General features: G+C 41.6%; 1 protein-coding gene across 1 annotated transcript; it reads right to left on the bottom strand.

The window, feature by feature from the left end:
- Window positions 1-234: 234 nt before the first annotated feature.
- On the bottom strand, window positions 235-18,447 carry LOC111957046 (sodium/calcium exchanger 1-like). The gene is made up of 6 exons (XM_023977769.2): window positions 18,386-18,447; window positions 18,146-18,163; window positions 15,173-15,297; window positions 12,863-12,962; window positions 8,079-8,357; window positions 235-5,980 (listed from the first exon to the last, which is right to left on the bottom strand). Exons 3-6 carry the CDS (start codon window positions 15,278-15,280, stop codon window positions 5,604-5,606), a joined length of 864 nt encoding a protein of 287 aa, XP_023833537.2. The 5' UTR covers window positions 15,281-15,297; window positions 18,146-18,163; window positions 18,386-18,447; the 3' UTR covers window positions 235-5,603.
- Window positions 18,448-18,476: the final 29 nt, after the last annotated feature.

The raw sequence follows: 18,476 nt of genomic DNA, 5'->3' as shown, positions 1-18,476 counted from the left end.
TCTATAGATTAGGGCTTAATGAATGGATTTCAATTGACTGATTTCCTTATATGAACTGTAATCAGTAAAATCTTTGAAATTGTTGCATGTTGCATTTATATTTTTGTTCCGTATATAATGAGAGAAAGTCTTGAACGGCAGCGTACTCAATGATTTGTAATGTAAGTTGTTATCAATGTCGTCTGTGACTTGTTTTCAACTTGTCATGCATAAAATGATTACACAGACACAGTAAGCGTTGAAAATAAATAAACTATATTCAATAAGGTTAACTTGAGTTGATTACATGGTTGTTTTTTCAGAACACATTACACCTCATGCCATAGGTTCTCCAAAACAAGTTTCATTTTTCTTTTCCTTTGTTTATCCTTTCATAAAAAATGTAATATAATTTATTACAGTATTGAATAAATGTAAATATCACATATCTTCTTTAAGTCAGTCACTATTCCATACAAATGTCAGGCAGAGAGAAAGGTTCACAGATAAAACTGCACAAAGGACACATTGAAGAGCAAGACCTGGGGTGGTTTACCCCAATACAGAAAGTTGAGGGGCACGAACACAGACACAGAAATATCAAACTCCAACAAACTGACAACCAAATGATCATGAGACATTCAGACATAGACAGGAAAAGTCAGGCTTTCTTTTCACAGCTTTTATAGGTGGTGAATAAGTAAGTAGACTGTTAACACGTAATCAAAAAATGACAATTCACCTGCTGCTCGACCAAGTCGACATTGCTCAGTTTGTTGCTAGCGTGAGCAGACCACGCAAGCAGCCACACAGCCCCAAAACTATTTTGGGATAACTCAATCCAAATGTAAACCTAGACGTCCATAACAGACCATGCTAACACACAATGTTCATGCACATAGGATGGCATTTACAGCACATAAAACATCGGGAGTGATATCTCATCTACAGCAATGGCAAAGGCCAGATAGTTAAATAGAAGTCATCAAAACACTTAACATTGTCTGAACATTGTAGACAGTTCTATTCAGGAAAAAGTATGTCATAACCAAGCCAATGACCACTGTAAAGGCCCTGTAAATGTCATCCTATGTATAACAACCCTGAACAAACTGACAAGGTTCATTGGAATGTCCATTACAAATTTGTATGTAAACATGCTAATCTCAAGTGAATTAAATAAATCTGTTGGTTGGCCGAGGGCAACAAACACTGGAGCAAATAAGTGTTTCACTCCCACTGAGTGAGCCGAGTTGACTGCTCATCAAGATGAAAGCAAAGAAGATTCGGCTTTATATTGCACATTGCTACCACTCTCTTTGAAGCATTGTAACGGTTCAAATGGTTTGCTTCAAGGAGCCGATGAACAATAAAATATTATTAATAAATATAAATAACTTAAATAATATGGGCAACAGAAATGTACATGTAGGCTACAAAAACATAGACACTGATTTAGTAGGAGAGAAATTAGACATCAGCTTGTGCTACATCAAATGACTAGTTCAAGGGGAAATTTGTCGTCAAATTGGACAATTAGAGAAATATCAAAATCAATATTACCTGCAAAAACCATTGGGTCTATGGTGCTTCCAGCATTATCAATATAATCTGAAGAGATAAAAAGTTTATTTTCAAAAGTTGACAAAGACTGGCAGTGGGGAAACACTGAGGGCCAAGGTAACTGAAATCTTTGTTTGATATTATATATGTTATACAAGCAACAATAAACATATTTATACATGACTATTCTCAAAAGAGCCTTTACTATTTTAATCAATAAATCTATAGTTGAGGGGGTCAATTTGTTTACTCACTTAACTTCCAAAATGTCATTACTCTTTAATCCACTGTTTGCATTTGTAATATTTAAATGTTAATCATTCTCACTGGTTGTACTGATTGACAACTCTACAGTTCAACTAGAGTTCCAAGTATCCTGAACTCTAAAATAAGTGGGGAAAACTCCCATACGATATAACATCTGTCTCATAGTATTGTGTAGCATATTAACTCAGAGCCTCACTGCTGTGTCCTATTTTCTCCTTTTCCACTTCAGAACACCTGGCAATACTGAGATAAACCCACCTCCATTTTGTGTCAGCGTTGTTGTCTTCTGTTATTCTACATGTTTTCTTAGTGACTCAGTAAGTCAGGTGATTGAACCACATGTAAGGACCGTGGACAGTCTTGTAACAGTTCACTACCCCTCCCCATCTCCCACTATCTTATTAATTGCACTTTCATCTCATTGAGATTGGGGCAGGGGTAACAATATATTATATAGTAGATCTTTCAAGAAGATGTAATTTCAGTTTGTATGTAATCATATTACCTCTGCTACTCTTCTTAACTAAGTAGTAGAGATTGCTCACTGGTTCCACATATTGCACACTAATCAATTTGGTTTCTGATGCCCACTCAAAGCATACACAAGACAAATAAAATTTGACTAAATATTAAGTACTAGACTTTAAGGCATTAAATGGGTATGATGCAGAATTACAGTAGCGACGATCAGTAGTTACTGAATAACAGTCTGTAGCTGATGAAAATTCACAGTTTGAAATGTAATCTATCCCAGATTCACTGTTACGCAAACGGGGAGGTTTGGATTTCAAAAGGTAAAAAAACAGAAGAATAGGAGCATTTGAACCAACACTGTTGGACAAATTGATGTACTGTAAGCCTCACTCCAAAATAAGATAATTTATATGCCATGTCTTAAGTACTGATGGTGGGCCAGTGTTGCTGTATTTGGGGGCAATTAGCTGGGGTTGGGTTGAGCTGATCTCAGAGCAGCCTTTACTGTAAACAGGTGAGGAGCAGAGGCAGTCTGCATGCTCTTCACAGGTCTGGCTGCAGTCTGGACCTTCTGCTTTATGTGCACTATTCTCACATAAAAGACACAAACACTATTCTCTTGTCACCACCCATGCATTATAATTGTTTTGTCCATGCCGGTGCTGGGCTGTCACTATTATTCTGTCATGTCATGCATCTCTACCCAGTATTCCACAGCAGAGGGTTACAGCCCTCCATACCTAGAAGGTGCTCCGCTATAGTATCACAAGTATCACAAACGAACCACGTGTTTTTTTTCTTCACAAATATTGACAGATTTCGATTTCGACAACAATATAAACATCTCGGTACAGAACTCTTTTGGTCCTGAAGTCCTACACAGGTGGCCAATATCCTCACATAGGATATATTTTGGACCAAACAAACACTACCCTCAACCTCACCACCCTCTGCTTTTACCTTTACATCCACCAAAGTACAAGGAATAGTTACTGTCCACTGAGCAAGCGTGGAGCCAAAGGGATACAGTATATAGATGTAAAGGTTTGACTTTATACCTGTATTCAGGTAAAGGATTGTTTTTGAAAAGTATACGTTAGATAGCGATACACTCTCTCTTGTAGTAGCATTCTACATTCTAGGAGATTAATGTGTTGCTTTGTGCTGTGCTTCAGTGGATAGTAACTCACCCTTGGGCAGTAACATCATATAATATTTACACCATCAATGTGCCTGCATTGCTAAATCATCATTTCACTCTCATTGTGGTTGCGAAAGGTCATAAAAATGTACAATGTCTCAAACATGATGGTGATGGAGGACTCTACTGTCTGCTGGAGTGGAATGCAGATCTATGATCTCCACTGTAATATCTGAAGTCCAGTGAGACACAACAGTAAGAGCCTCAAGAGCTGGATGTGAGACTTTCGTTATTCAGAGTCGTGCCTCCAGAAACTCTGTCTTCCCTTCATTCAGAAGTCCACAGATGAGGCAAATTTATATTTAATCCCTCTGGATCGTTAAAGTTCGATGGATGAGAAAGGATATCTCATCTCGGAGCCATAATTTACACAAGCTACCTGCAAAAGTCATTTTCCTGTGAAGTAAAAGAGGTTGTGACTAGTTTCTGAACCCCATGCATTATATCTATTTTTGGCCACCCTAACCCATCCCACCATATCTGTAGAGAAGCCCCTCTAACAAATACATATACACTCCTCTTGTATTTACACCAACACAGAATTGAGAACTTGTTTCAATGTCATGCGTAATTCCCACCTCCCCTGTATGGAAAACCATACAGTAACTGCAACTTGGGGCTTTCAGTTTTGTTGTTGTTTTATCTCCCATTGCTAAATGTAAACATCCTACTCATTAATCAACCATTTTCATGGTGCTCTGTCATAGCGACTGAAGATGGACCCATTCCACTACTACGCAGTGGTGTAAAGTAACTTTGTAAAAAATACTTTGAAGTACTACTAGTTTTTGGGGTATCTGTACATTACTATTCATATTTTTTGACAACTTTTACTTGTACTCCATAACATTCCTAAAAACAAATTGACTTTTTACTCCCATACATTTTCTCTGACACCCAAAAGCAGGACAGCAATATGGTCCAATTCATGCACCTATCAATATAACGCATTATCATCTCTACTGGCTCTGATCTGGCGGACTCACTAAACACAAATACTACGTTTTTTAAATGATGTCGGAGTTTTGGAGTGTGCCCCTGGCTGTCCGAAAATAAAAATAAATAAAAAGAAAATTGTGCGGTCTGGTTTGCTTTATACGGAATTTGATGTATAGCATTTACTTTCGCTTTTTATTTTTACTCAAGTCTGACAATTGAGTACATTTTGCACCACTGTACTTAAGTACATTTAAAACCAGATACTTTTAGAACAAGTAGTATTTTACTGGGTGACTTTTACTCAAGTAATTTTCTATTAAAGGTATCTTTACTTTTACTCACGTATGACAGTTGAGTACTTTTTCCACCACAGCTTCTACGTGTGTGGATTCTGTCTTTGAAAAGGAAACCCCCAGTGAAAGGGTGAAGGGGTACTGCTTTAAGGCCACACAGACATGGATTGAGTCGAGTGGATTGAGTCTGGTTCGCCTTCCCTGAAACACCCTGCAAAACACACGGCACTCTACCCTGCTTCAATTAAAGCAGTCTAGCTGGACCCAAAACCATGTCACGCAGCCAGCTGGAATGAATAGAAAGCCACTGCAACACTTAGTTTCTACACACCTGTCTGTCTCTTTCTCTCCTTCACTCTCCCTCTTTTACCACATGCTGGTTTACATTCTGAACATGCTTCCTTTGAAATCTCTCCTGTCTTACTTCCTTCGTCACTTCCTTGACCAATACTTTATTTTCTCTCCTTCTCTTCCTCGTTTGTCCAGTGAGTGTGTATAACATTTGAGTGTGCAATAGGAGGTTAATGTTAACTGGGCGTCATCCAGGCTCCAGGCCACACGCAACCTGTGTGGTGCCCTTGTTACAGTGTTGTATGTGTGTGTTGGTCTTGGTGAGAGACCACGTGTGCATTTGTTTGTGCATGCATGTAGTTATATGTACAGTTCATGTTTCAGTATGTGTCTGTATGTGTTTTGTATGTAAGTGTGTGTGTGTATGTGTATATCGGGTATGTCTACAGATCCCTTAGGTATTAGCGATCCAGTGATATTGACCAGGTCCCAACCTTTGGCCTGGGCCTTGTCCTGTAGTAGGTGTGTGTATTATAATAACTATAATGTATATCAGTGTTTTGACTAGTAGCCCTGTCTCTGCTCTCATGTGTCCTCTAAAAGCCCTCTATGTGGCAGTAGGCCTCCAGGCTGGAGAAGAGGACGTAGAGGAACCAGAGGCCCAGGAAGAGGAGGCTGGTGATGATGCGTGCTGTCCGCGGCCCGCCCAGCTCCCCCCCGATAGAGGGCCGCCGGCGGAACAGCAGCACACCCATGCAGATGAAGGCGAAGCTGGTGAAGAGGGTGACGGAGAAGGCCAGGGAGCCAGGGTCCACGCGGAACTCCTTGCCCTGAACGTTCCAGTAGACGGCCGCCACTGACCACGCCACCCCGATGCCCAGGAACACGTTGACCGCGTTGCTGCCAGTCACGTTGCCCACCGACGCATCAGCGTGCTGGTCCTGCGTGGCCGCCACCTTGCTGGCAAACGTGTCTGAGGAGGGAGAGAAGGGAGGGAGGGAGAGAAGGAGAGAGAGAGAGAGAGAAAGAGATAGGTGAAGTACCTGTCATCACAGCTGGTGAAGAGGCTGAGGGAGTAGGCCAGGGAGCCCGGGTCATGCTGTTGTCATTCCTTGTAGTCACACCACACACACACAAGGATTTCACTAACTGGACAAGCTGCAAAGCAGGAATTTCTGCTATTTCACTCTGAGTAATCGTATACATTTTTTTACCTTAACCCTATTACTGGCAACCTTGTACCGAACCCCTCATTAAATGAGGAATGGTTGTGGTATTTAAATGACATTAGGACATACAGTTGAAGTCTGAAGTTTACATACACCTGAGCCAAATACATTTAAACTCAGTTGTTCACAATTCCTGACATTTAATCCAAGTAACAATTCCCTGTCTTAGGTCAGTTAGGATCACCACTTTATTTTAAGAATGTGAAATGTCAGAATAATAGAAGAGAGAATTATTTATTTCTGTCATCACATTCCCAGTGGGTCAGAAGTTTACATACAGTCAATTAGTATTTGGTAGCACTGCCTTAAAATTGTTTAACTTTGGTCCCACAATAAGTTGGGTGAAATTTTCTTTCATTCCTCCTGACAGAGCTGGTGAAACTGAGTCAGGTTTGTAGGCCTCCTTGCTAGCACACACTTTTTCAGTTCTGCCCACAAACCTTCTATAGGATTGAGGTCAGGGCTTTGTGATGGCCACTCCAATACCTTGACTTTGTTGTCCTTAAGCAACTTTGGAAGTATGCTTGGGGTCATTGTCCATTTGGAAGACCCATTTGTGACCAAGCTTTAACTTCCTGACTGACGTCTTGAGATGTTGCCTCAATATGTCCACATATTTTTCCTCCCCCATGATGCCGTCTATTTGTGAAGTGCACCAGTCCGTCCTGCAGCAAAGCACCCCCACAACATGATGCTGCCACCCCCGTGCTTCACGGTTGGGATGGTGTTCTTCGGCTTGCAAGCCTCTCCCTTTTTCCTCCAAACATAACGATGGTCATAATGGACAAACACTTCTATTTTTGTTTCATCAGACCAGAGGACATTTCTCCAAAAAGTACAATCTTTGTCCCCATGTGCAGTTGCAAACCGTAGTCTGGCTTTCTTAATGGCGGTTTTGGAGCAGTAGCTTCTTCCTTGCTGAGCGGCCTTTCAGGTTATGTTGATATAGGACTCATTTTACTGTGGATATAGATGCTTTTGTACCCGTTTCCTCCAGCATCTTCACAAGGTCCTTTGCTGTTGTTCTGGGATTGATTTGCACTTTTCGCACCAAAGTACGTTCATCTCTAGGAGACTCACGTCTCCTTCCTGAGCGGTATGACGGCTGCGTGGTCCCATGGTGTTTATACTTGCATACTTTTGTTTGAACAGATGAATGTGGTACCTTCAGGCATTTGGAAATTGCTCCCAAGGATGAACCAGACTTGTGGAGGTCTACAATTCTTTTATGAGATCTTGGCTGATTTCTTTTGATTTTCCCATGATGTCAAGCAAAGAGGCACTGAGTTTGAAGGTAGGTCTTGAAATACATCAACAGGTACACCTCCAATTGACTCAAATGATGTCAATTAGCCTATCAGAAGCTTCTAAAGCCATGACATCATTTTCTGGAATTTTCAAAGCTGTTTAAAGGCACAGTCAACTTAGTGTATGTCAACTTCTGACCCACTGGAATTGTGATACAGTGAATTATAAGTTAAATAATCTGTCTGTAAACAATTGTTGGGAAAATGACTTGTGTCATGCACACAGTAGATGTCCTAACCGACTTGCCAAAACTATACTTTGTTAACAAGAAATTTGTGGAGTGGTTGAAAAACGAGTTTTAATGACTCCAACCTAAGTGTATGTAAACTTCCGACTTCAACTGTACATCTCTGTTACTATCTGTGGCCTGGTCAAACCCAGTGCATAAGTCACCCAGATAGGACACCTTAGAGCTAGGAGGTCTATACACACATCCTACCAATATGGCTGCCTGGTGAGGCAGAGGTACTTGAGCCCATAGTGCCTCTATTTCACATACATACATACTTCAACTGTATATACATAATCTCTCACCAGGAATGGAGGTGCCAAGAGCCACAAACACCACGGCAGTGACAGTGTCCCTGAGGCCCACAGTGCAGCCAAAGTGGGAGGCCAGGTCCCCGATGATGGCAGTCAAGATGCCGATGACCGAGATGGACACGAAGAAGCAGGCCCAGCCATTCCAGTACTCGGTGGGCGGAACGAAGGCGAAAAGAACCTTCCAGAACACCGTCAGAAAGTGCATGACGTAGTCGTAGCAGGATGGCAGACGCTCCTCACGCCCCTCCTCGTCATCATCATCACCATCCCCTGGGAGGTGGATACAGTAAAACATAAGAGACTTATGCACGCGCTCACACCAGTGGTGGTTGGTGCCATTTAAGATGAGGGAGGACAATACTCTTTTTTATAAGCATGGCCTTATTTCTATTACAGCATATTGGATGACTGTCATTCATATTCCATTCACCCAGATCAATGTAAAATCGATACGTTTAGACTACTATATGCCTATACCCATCATGAGGTTGCTACAACCTAGCCTTTGAATGAAAGTTTACAACGTAGGTGCACAGGTCGAGAGAAAATGATGATTAATCAAAGTGACAGACAGTGACACATTCAATAACGTCTTGCACACTCTTGCCTGCTTCTAGCTGATCTAGGGTGTAATCATTAGTCCAACAGTTGCAAACGACAGCTGTTTGTGACCAGGCGAAAAAACATTTCCAAGCCAAACCTTCATATCATAACCCCTAACCGCTACACACAGCCGTTGTCATCAAATTAGCTAACGTCATAGTCAACTTAGCTACTAGAACTAACGAGTTAGTAAACCCGCTACAATCATGCAGTACAGTGTACAGTCAGCAATCAGTTTAGCAGTTACACCGGCGGGCCCCGGTGGCAATGAATTAATAAAACCAAAAGCTTACCTTGATTTGGAAGAGTTCCAGTGCTGGATACCCATAGCCAGCTACCTAACATAGCATCCCTCTTTGTTTGAGTAGGCTAAACTAGCTTTCTGCATTCGCTATCTAAGTAAAACTGGGAAAAAATGACAATCTCTCGCTCGCCCTTCATTTTGGAAGAAATTAATTTGTTCAAAACTGTTCTACGATTGTCTTTCTCTCTGAGTCAACTACACACCACATTTTATGCAGTGCTAGCTAGCTGTAGCTCATGCATTCAGTACTATATTCATTATCTGATCCTTTGATTGGGTGGACAACATGTCAGTTCATGCTGATAGGTTGGAGGACGTCCTCTGGAAGTTGTCATAATTACTGCATATGTCTTTGGAAGGGGGTGAGAACCATGAACCTCCTAGGTTTTGTATCGAAGTCAATAGGAGGACGGGAACTAGATGTCCTCCGGCTACACCATGGTGCTACTCCAGAGTGCTGTTGAGGTTACTGTAGACCTTCACTGCAAAACAGTGTGTTTCAATAAATTATTTAGTATAGATTTATCTTAAAAGAATAACTTCACTGAGGATGGTCCTCCCCTACCCCCTCTGAGGAGCCTTCACTGGCGCGCACACGCACACACACACACACACCCCTGTGTTTTACTTGGTGAATTGTTATATGCATGTTTATCTGTAATGACTATAACAGTCCACCAGGGGGAGCTTTTACACCAGACACAGACAGTCAGACATCTCTCCCATTTACCTCAACACTGTGGAAGACAGCTTTGCTTCCTAAAGTTAATATTACACTTTATAATAGATATTACCAACATAAATATCACAGAAACCTTTTTATATGAAGTCTGCGGGTTTGGAATTATCACCTTTCAAACAAGTTGTTTCCTGTTATAATGAGGATCTGAAAATAAGGGACTGTGTCCTCACTTGTTTCCCCTTGACATTTCAAACTTAACGAGCAAGCAGCTAACACTCACTCCCTGAATGAAATGCTTGGGCAGCTCTTTGGAAGAACAATAAAGGACTCCAAATATTTTATGTAATTATGGCTCTGGACAAAAAGCACTCAGATCACTATTCAAAGCATGAGCAAGAAATTACATTCATAAAGCAGCTGTAAAGTCCTTCATTATGGCTCCAATCCAGGCTTGGGCAATGGCCGGCACGGGGCCGTATGCAACCCGTGACCTGATTCAATACGGCCCGTGGAATCATGCTCAGATCACATAAAGAATTTGCGATAGTAAAGTTTTGAAAAATGTATTTGTTATTCAAATTAAAAGCCCAATGAATATTCACTTTTGTGTAATAATTGTGGGATTAAAAAAAAGTAACCTTTATTTAACTAGGCAAGTCTGTAAATAAGAATTTGTTCTTTCTTAACTATGACGGCCTACCCGGGGCAAACCCAGACGACGCTGGGCCAATTGTGTGCCGCCCTATGGGACTCCCAATCACGGCCGGATGTGATGCAACCTGGGTTCTAACCAGGTACCGCAGTGACGCATCTTGCACTGAGATGCGCTTAGACCGCTGCGCCACTCGGGAAGGCACATATAAATAACTGCTCGAGGAAAGACAGTGAGTGACAGCTGACACGCACTTCGTCACAGTTACAAATAGTAGCTAGCTAGAAATTGCGCAAAAATTTGTTTTTCAAAGATTTCAAAGAAAAGGAAAGTAGACAATGAATGTAGGATGTTCCAGCAAATATTTATTTATTGAGGTATCAGGGAAAGATGTGTGCTTAGTGTGCAAAGAGAGCATCACTGTCTTGAAAGACTACAACTTGTTCCAACACTTCCAGACGAAGCATTCAGAGAAATATAGGAATATGTCTTCTGAGCAGAGGGCAAAGGCATTGAAAGAGTTGCTTTCTCAGTTGCAGAAGCAGCAAGGACTTTCACCAAACTTCAATCAGCAAACAACGGAATTGTGAGGGTCAGCTTTGTACTGTCCCACGAAACTGCTATACATAGCAAGCCATTCGCTGAGGGCAAATTCATTAAAGAATGTTTATTGACTCTGCAGCAATACTTTGCCCCGACAAGAAAGAGCTGTTTGAAAATGTTTCCCTGTTAAGTCGAACAGTTACACGGCGTGTTGAGGACATCGCAGAGAATGTGGAACAACAGTTGAAAGACAAGGTAAAGCATTTCACCTATTTCTCCTTTGCCCTGGATGAGAACAGTGATGTACGTGACACGGCGCAGTTGACATTCTTACGAGGCATAACCCCGGACTTTGAAATTACAGGAGGAGCTTTCTTCAGTGCAGTCAATGAAGAGCACAACCACGGGGAAATATTTATTGGAGGTTAATAAGTGTGTGGCAAAGCTGGGACTGAGTTTTGAAAAGTTATCCAGTGTGACCATTGATGGGTGCCCAAACTTGACAGGAAAAAACRTTGGCCTTTTGAAAAGGATACAAGATCAAGTAGCTGAGCTGAACCCAGAWCAGAAAAATATTTTCCTGCATTGCATTATTCATCAGGAGGTGATCTATAAATGTCTTCTGAAAATGAGCCATGTTGTGGATACAGTCACTACAGTGGTAAACTTCATAAAAGCTAAATCTTTAAACCACAGGCAGTTTGTCTCACTGTTGGAAGAGACAGAGTCGGATCATGCAGATCTCCCCTACCCCACAAACGTGAGATGGCTGAGTTTGGAGAAGGTGCTTAAAAGGGTGTGGGACCTGAAGTCAGAGATTGCTGAGGTTTTGCAAATAAATGGAAAATATGTGGATTCCCCTCAACTGCAAGATAAAGAATGGTTGGCTGATTTTGCCTTCACCGTGGACATCATGGCCCTCATGAATGAACTGAATTCCAAACTACAAGGGAAAGGCCTTTTTGCACATCAGATGTACAGCCTTGTCAAAGCCTTCAAGGGAAAATTACTCCTCCTGACCCGCCAAGTAGAAGCCAACAATCTCACCCACCTTCCAACACTACTAGTCTGTTCCCTGTCAGATGACCAGCGGGAGAAGTATACATTGCTGCTGCGTGGTTTGAACGGTGAATTTTCTTGTCGTTTTGAGGATTTCAAAGTGTTGGAAAATGACATGCTGTTGGTTTCCTCTCCTTTCACCTTCAATGTGGATAACGCTCCCACTGACCTGCAACTTGAGCTTATCGATCTTCAGTCTGATGCAGTGATTGTTTTGAATAGTTCTCCAATGTCACTGATGAGGTTCTATGCATCTCTCGATTAACAAAACTTTCCAAAGATTAGGAGTCATGCTCAGAAGATGTTTGTACTGTTTGGGTCAACCTATGTATGTAAACAGACATTTTCAGTGATGAAATATAACAAGGCACAGATCATCTCTTACGGACTCTGACCTCTCAGCAATCCTGCGCATAGCGACGTCAGAAACTATACCTGACTTCACTGCTCTAGTCAATGCCCATCAGAGACTTCACTCCTCACACTGATTGAGTAGTTTAAATGTAATGTTGAGCACTCTCTCTTTCTTGAGTTTTTGTGCATACCCGTTAAGAGTTAAGTCCGTGGTGCTGAATGCACAGTGTACTTTTCCCTCCGTGTAGTTCATTGGAAGTTTTAATAATGAAGATACCTACCAAAAGGAGAACATGGATGTGTTTTACTTCTGTGCATGTTAAAAAAGTTAAGTAGCTTATCAGGACGTGATTTACAGTAGATATATCTGTCAAAACGACATATAATCCTGAAATATGATTCTGTCCCGCGATGGCAATAATATATTCTAATGTGGCCCTCCATGGAAAATATTTGCCCGGGCCTGCTCTAGTCAGTGTGTGTGTGTGTATAATACAATGTCAACAGTGAGACTCACGTTATTCATCTTTCTCTCACTCAATAGAAATCACACACAAGCACAAATACCAAAAGCTGACCTGCGCTGACAGTCACAGCTTCCACGAACTGCTCCCTCCAGGAGTGAGTGCCAATCACAAGGGCCAAGTTGGTCTTCTTAATGAGCTTGTCAACGGTGCTCTGCCAATCACAAACAAAGAGCGCATAGTCAACATCCTATTATAGAGAAGAAGGCAAACTCATGTGCATGACCGGAACACTAATGGAGAATACCTAGAAGAGTTTGAGGAAGTGGCATCGTTACCATGAGAAGTGCAGTAATATTTCATATTTTATTAGGATCCCATTAGCTGTTGCGATAGCAGCAGCTACTCTTTCTGGGGTCCATTTCTTGTGTAATATGATTTCAGAATAGCAGTATTTGTTTTCACAGCAAACACTCATGCACACATGTGCATGCACGCACACACACACACACTGTTTATAAGGACACTCCCCCCAATCACAGCAAACCACATGATGAGTACTGGGATCCACTCAGACACTGAAGAAAAGCATCATATCCAGAACTCAAGTACTACTGCACCAAACTGTAACTTCCTCCTACTCAATCAAACCAATAAAAACATTCTATGAAGCACCCTAGCCAAACCCGACTGGATAGGAGGTTTCATTGGATAGAAAGGTCTCACCAATGTGGGTAAGCCTCTGTAAGACTGGGGACTACAGGTGATGGACATCAGCCTTTAGAAAACTGGGACATACTGTCCTATTCAATAATGAGTATGGTTACATGGATAGTTAGATTAATATAATAGTTTGATCAAAACGTTTACATGCTTTGCAAGAAGAACGATTTTCGGAATAATCCTGTTTACATGAAAATCAGGCTACTGACGGGAAAAATAAATGCCGAAAATCGGCAATCAAAATAAATGTTGTACCACAGAAGCCAGGTTAATTTTGCGAAGCCTATTTGATTCTGAGTTCGGACATATAAAGTTTGTATGTGAAAACCAATTCTAAGATGCACACTTTCAGTTTTTCCGAACTCACTTCACTCGCGCATAAGAGGGAAACTTTGGCTACCGGTGCTGGCATATGCATAGATCAAACGCACCGCTGGAACAATGTTAAACTTACATGTCCGAATCATTTGAAAGATTGCTCAGAAAACCAGATGTTTTAACCGGCGTATGTCTACTACGATTGAACCTTACGCTGATTTAAGATCAGCAGAGTAAAATGTTCACATGACTATTGCCATTGTCGGCCTACTGCCATAATCAGTTTAATATTGAATTATTAGAGTATGTTTACATCAGTGGAGGCTGGTGGGAGGAGCTATAGGAGGACGGGCTCATTGTAATGGCTGGAATGGAATCAATGGATCGGTATCATACAGAGCAAACATATGGAAACCACACGTTTGATTGTGTTCCATTGATTCCATTCCAGCCATTACAATGAGCCTGTCCTCCTATAACTCCTCCCACCAGCCTCCACTGATGTAAACGTATTCTATGACTGCCAGGATATAGGAGCTGCCTGGGAATACAGTATGTGATGCTCAGTGGTAGTAGTTTTTACTTGTTGATGTGGAAACTTCACCTGTGTAAACATTTCTCACTGGTCTTTTTTGCGTACACCGTCCACCCATCCATAGAGCTAACAATGCTATTAAATTATGTGACATTGATCTAGGATTTCATAAAGCCAAGTGCCAGTCATTGAAATTACTTGAGAGTTCAATTACCTGTTGTGTTTGTTTTGTGCTGCTACAAATCATGAGTGACAAGCGCAATCTTATTATGTATAATAAATTAATCAAGTCAAGAAGAGGCACACGGCCTGATTGGATTAAATCCCTAGGCATGTTGCTATAGGACTTAAATGAGCTAGCTGTTGTCCGTCACAACCGTTGGTTCACTTGACGAAAATATTGATTAATCAATTAGCTTAAACACCAACCCTTCTGAGGACCGACACTGGGCACAGTTGAGGGTCGTTCCACCTCAAAAAAATCCAATGCCCAAATCATCCTAAAGTATCTACAAATGGATTGTGTTAGTCAATGATGTTACTTATAGATGATTTGGATATGAAGCGTGAAAATGCTAATGTAGGTACGATTGACTTGCATTGGATTTCTTGAAGTGGAACGATCCTCAACTGTGCTCAGTGTCTGTCCTCAGATGGGTTGGTGTTAAACCACTGTGTGGCTCTGGGGCTGTATGTGATCTTGGATCAGGTTTGCCTAGTAGATAACAATGAATAAGATTATATGGAACTGATCGTAGATCAGCACGCCAACCATGTGATGCTCGATACATTTACTGAGCGCTGATGTGGCCAATCGAGTGAAGCAGGGGAGAAGAGGGGCTATATACCTTGAACTCATAAGACTCCTCAATGACCACCTCCAGCCGGCTGTGCTCCCCCAAGATGGGCTTTCCCATCTCTGCAATGCGTCTCGCCTCCTCCTCCTCTGCACTCATCTGGCCATCAGGATCCTCTAAGAGATAGAAGACAGGAGGGATGAGATCGATAGAACATTGAAGGGAATGAGAGAGGAGAGAGGGGGGGGGTGAGGGAAGAGAGAGAGAAATTGTAACTCAAACATGCCAACATGCCTCACAAACAGATCTTTCAAGGCCAGTGTCCTATGAATAATTGAGTTTGAGTCAGCATTATTTCCTCCTCATACAGTATATCACTCATGTGCATTAGCCCATGTATGTGGAGACGTGGGGGAGGGCGAGAAGGAGAGATGAGAGGTTGATGGTGAATGTGTGGGTGCGATGGGGAAGCAAGAGTGAAAAAGAGAGGAGATAAGGAGAGATTAGTGGGGTATATTCATGAGAAGATGAAAGTAGGACAGTCTGGGAGACGTAGCAACAAAAAGATAGCCAGACATTTTGTTGGAGAAAGAAATTGTGGAAGAAACAGACGGAAGGTGAGTTGAAATGAGGGTAGATTTATGCTGACTTGAGGTGGGCAAAGACCAATGTCCCAAAGTGTGATTTAGTGGCTGTTAATAAAATTGAGCTGGACCAATAGGGTCATCAGAAAGCCCCATCTAAAATAACACCTCAAATACACTATAAACAACTGGGCAAAACCCATTCTCCCTGCTTCCATTTAGCATCATATTCCCTATCTACTTATAGCGTATAATTACTCATCCTCTCACTGGAGGGACGACAAAGACGGTGAGCCGCGAAGACGGACGGGAAGCTTTGTTTGTGTGTCGTCGTGGCGAGTGGGCAGATATTCTTCTTCTTAGTTCCTCTCCTCTGCCTTCAAAGCACAAGCTGTAATTATGAAAGGACTAGAGAGCTGCCAGGCACCACATGGCAACTGTCCCACTGTATTCCCCCAACGCTCCAGCTCCTTCACCGTGTTGCTCTAACAGGGTTACACCAGATACTAATACTAATACTAAATACACTCTAATGATGATGAAGTATACTGCTGGTCTGCGGTTACTGTGGGTAAATTACAGCACCATCATCTTAGGGCCCATATTCACAAAGCAGCTCAGGGTAGGAATGCTGATTTAGGATCAGATCCTCCCATCTCTTGTCCATCTCTTTTTCATTATGATCTAAAATGCAAAACTGATGCTAGATCAGCGCTCCTACTCTGAGACGCTTTATGAATATTGCCCCTGATTGGGTAAGGCTCTTCAACCTCTTTAAGATGTGTATTAGAATAAAGAGTGGCATGGGAAACTGTTAGACTACTGTAGAAGGACAGTACTCTAATATTTATCCAAGAGAAGCCAGTTGTGCGATATATACGCATATAATATTTATCCAGGGATGGATACAAATCGATGTGAGAGTGATGCATTTTATGGAGCGAGCATGTCCTTATCATGGATTTATACTGTAAATAGACTTCCATCAATAAATTATGCCACAGTGGCCAAGGTGGGTGCTAATCCCTAAGTGGCTAACCGCAACAGAGGTGTGAACAAAATAAAGGTTCTTAAAAATGTTCTTCCTCAGCTTTTAAGGTTCCTTGGAGAACTCTTGCCCGATAACGAACCTTTGAGTTAATTGTGGGCTTCTTGACATGGCATCTACGGTTCTTCAGAATTCTAAAAGGCTCTTGAAATGTATGGAAGCCTGTAGATGTGACCCTTTCATAGCACACAGCAAATTGGCCAGTGTTAACTAGTGTTGATTAAAGAGTTAAATTAACACTCAGTGGTGTAAAATAACCCCAGAGTTAGTGTTAATAACCAGAGTTGAACCAAAACCACACCCTTTATTATCATATTTCCCAGCATGCTCTATTGCAAGTAGAGTTTTAGAATTGTTTGTTTAAATCTCTATGTTTTGCATGTATGTTGATGAATTAATTTAAAGGTAGACTCAGCGATATGACGTAGATGCAGAAAGTAAACAGCATAGTGGGTCAATTTCCGCAACAACTAAGAGCTTGAAGCTCAACTTATGCACTGTTTTGGTCGTAAGAGCATGAAGCGAACCCGTGCACAGATACTGTGCGACTCATCTCAACTCAATATCTGCTGTGCTGCTTGTGTGCTGAGTCTACCTTTAATATTATGCTACTCAAATATAAATAACATACATTTTTCTAAACTAATCCAATCTGTTACTTGGATTTATTGCACCCGATACTGAAATGGTTGTTTAAGTTAGTCTCATATCTCAGTCTTCCCAACACTGGCAGTCATTCTGAATGCAGGTTGAGTGAATACAATTCCAAATGTTGGATATCCCCAATCTGGCTGAATTCCAATAGGAATTGCACATCTCTTTGTAAACTAGCATAATGTGATTGCAGCCAGGATTAGGGTAAAACTAAGCCCTCAGAAGAAGGCTTCATGAAATATGTATTGTATTGTCTTGTCTTGTCTTAAAGAATGACATTTTAATGACAACATATTCACTTAGGATCTCACTTGGTGAAGGCCACAGAACTGAAAATAGATGAATTCAACAACCGTGTCTCTGTCACTAGCAAACACAGTCATGGGTGGTACTGGTAACTTTAATGTTCACTTGAAAAGGCACCCTGGGAAATACGCAAGTAAGGCTTAAAACTCTACAGCAGGGCTATTCAATTCTGCTCCTGGAGGCCCAAAACATTTCCGGTTTTGGATTTATTTGTTATGGTTCTTCAAAGAGCCATCCCATGTATGGTTCTTCATAGACCCTTAAATTGATGTTGTTATATAGTGTACCAACTCATGTGAAATGTTTGTTGTTGTTTTTATGGATGATTCTAATCCAAAACCAATTCCCCCCTTGGGCCTTTAAGGATAATAAAAAGTTCTATGTCTGCTGTTTCTAGGCTGGTTGTGTGTGGCAAGTTGCTAATGGTCTTACCTTGGTTGAGCAGAAGGGCTGGAAGAAAGAAGAAAGACCAGTCAGTACAGCAGTCCAAACTCCAGACAAGTCAAAGTGCACATCATTACACTTCCCTGGCCTTGTGAGATTTTCCCAACTAAGAGCTCTGATGTCAAGACAGCTATTGTGAACCCTCCTCTAAGTGCCTCAGTTCAGTAAAAACATTTTCTTGAATCTCTCTCTCTCTCAGCACAGCACACAAACTACAAGTACACACACCTGAGATTCCCCTCTTCAGCCAGCGTGGTTCCTCTAGTACGATGAAGAAGTTCTCCTTTTTCTCATACTCCTCATCGTCAATGATCCTCAC

The sequence above is a fragment of the Salvelinus sp. IW2-2015 genome, linkage group LG4p, assembly GCF_002910315.2.
Source record: "Salvelinus sp. IW2-2015 linkage group LG4p, ASM291031v2, whole genome shotgun sequence".
Taxonomy (NCBI): Eukaryota; Metazoa; Chordata; class Actinopteri; order Salmoniformes; family Salmonidae; genus Salvelinus; species Salvelinus sp. IW2-2015.
This window is presented reverse-complemented; position numbering and strand designations above follow the sequence as displayed.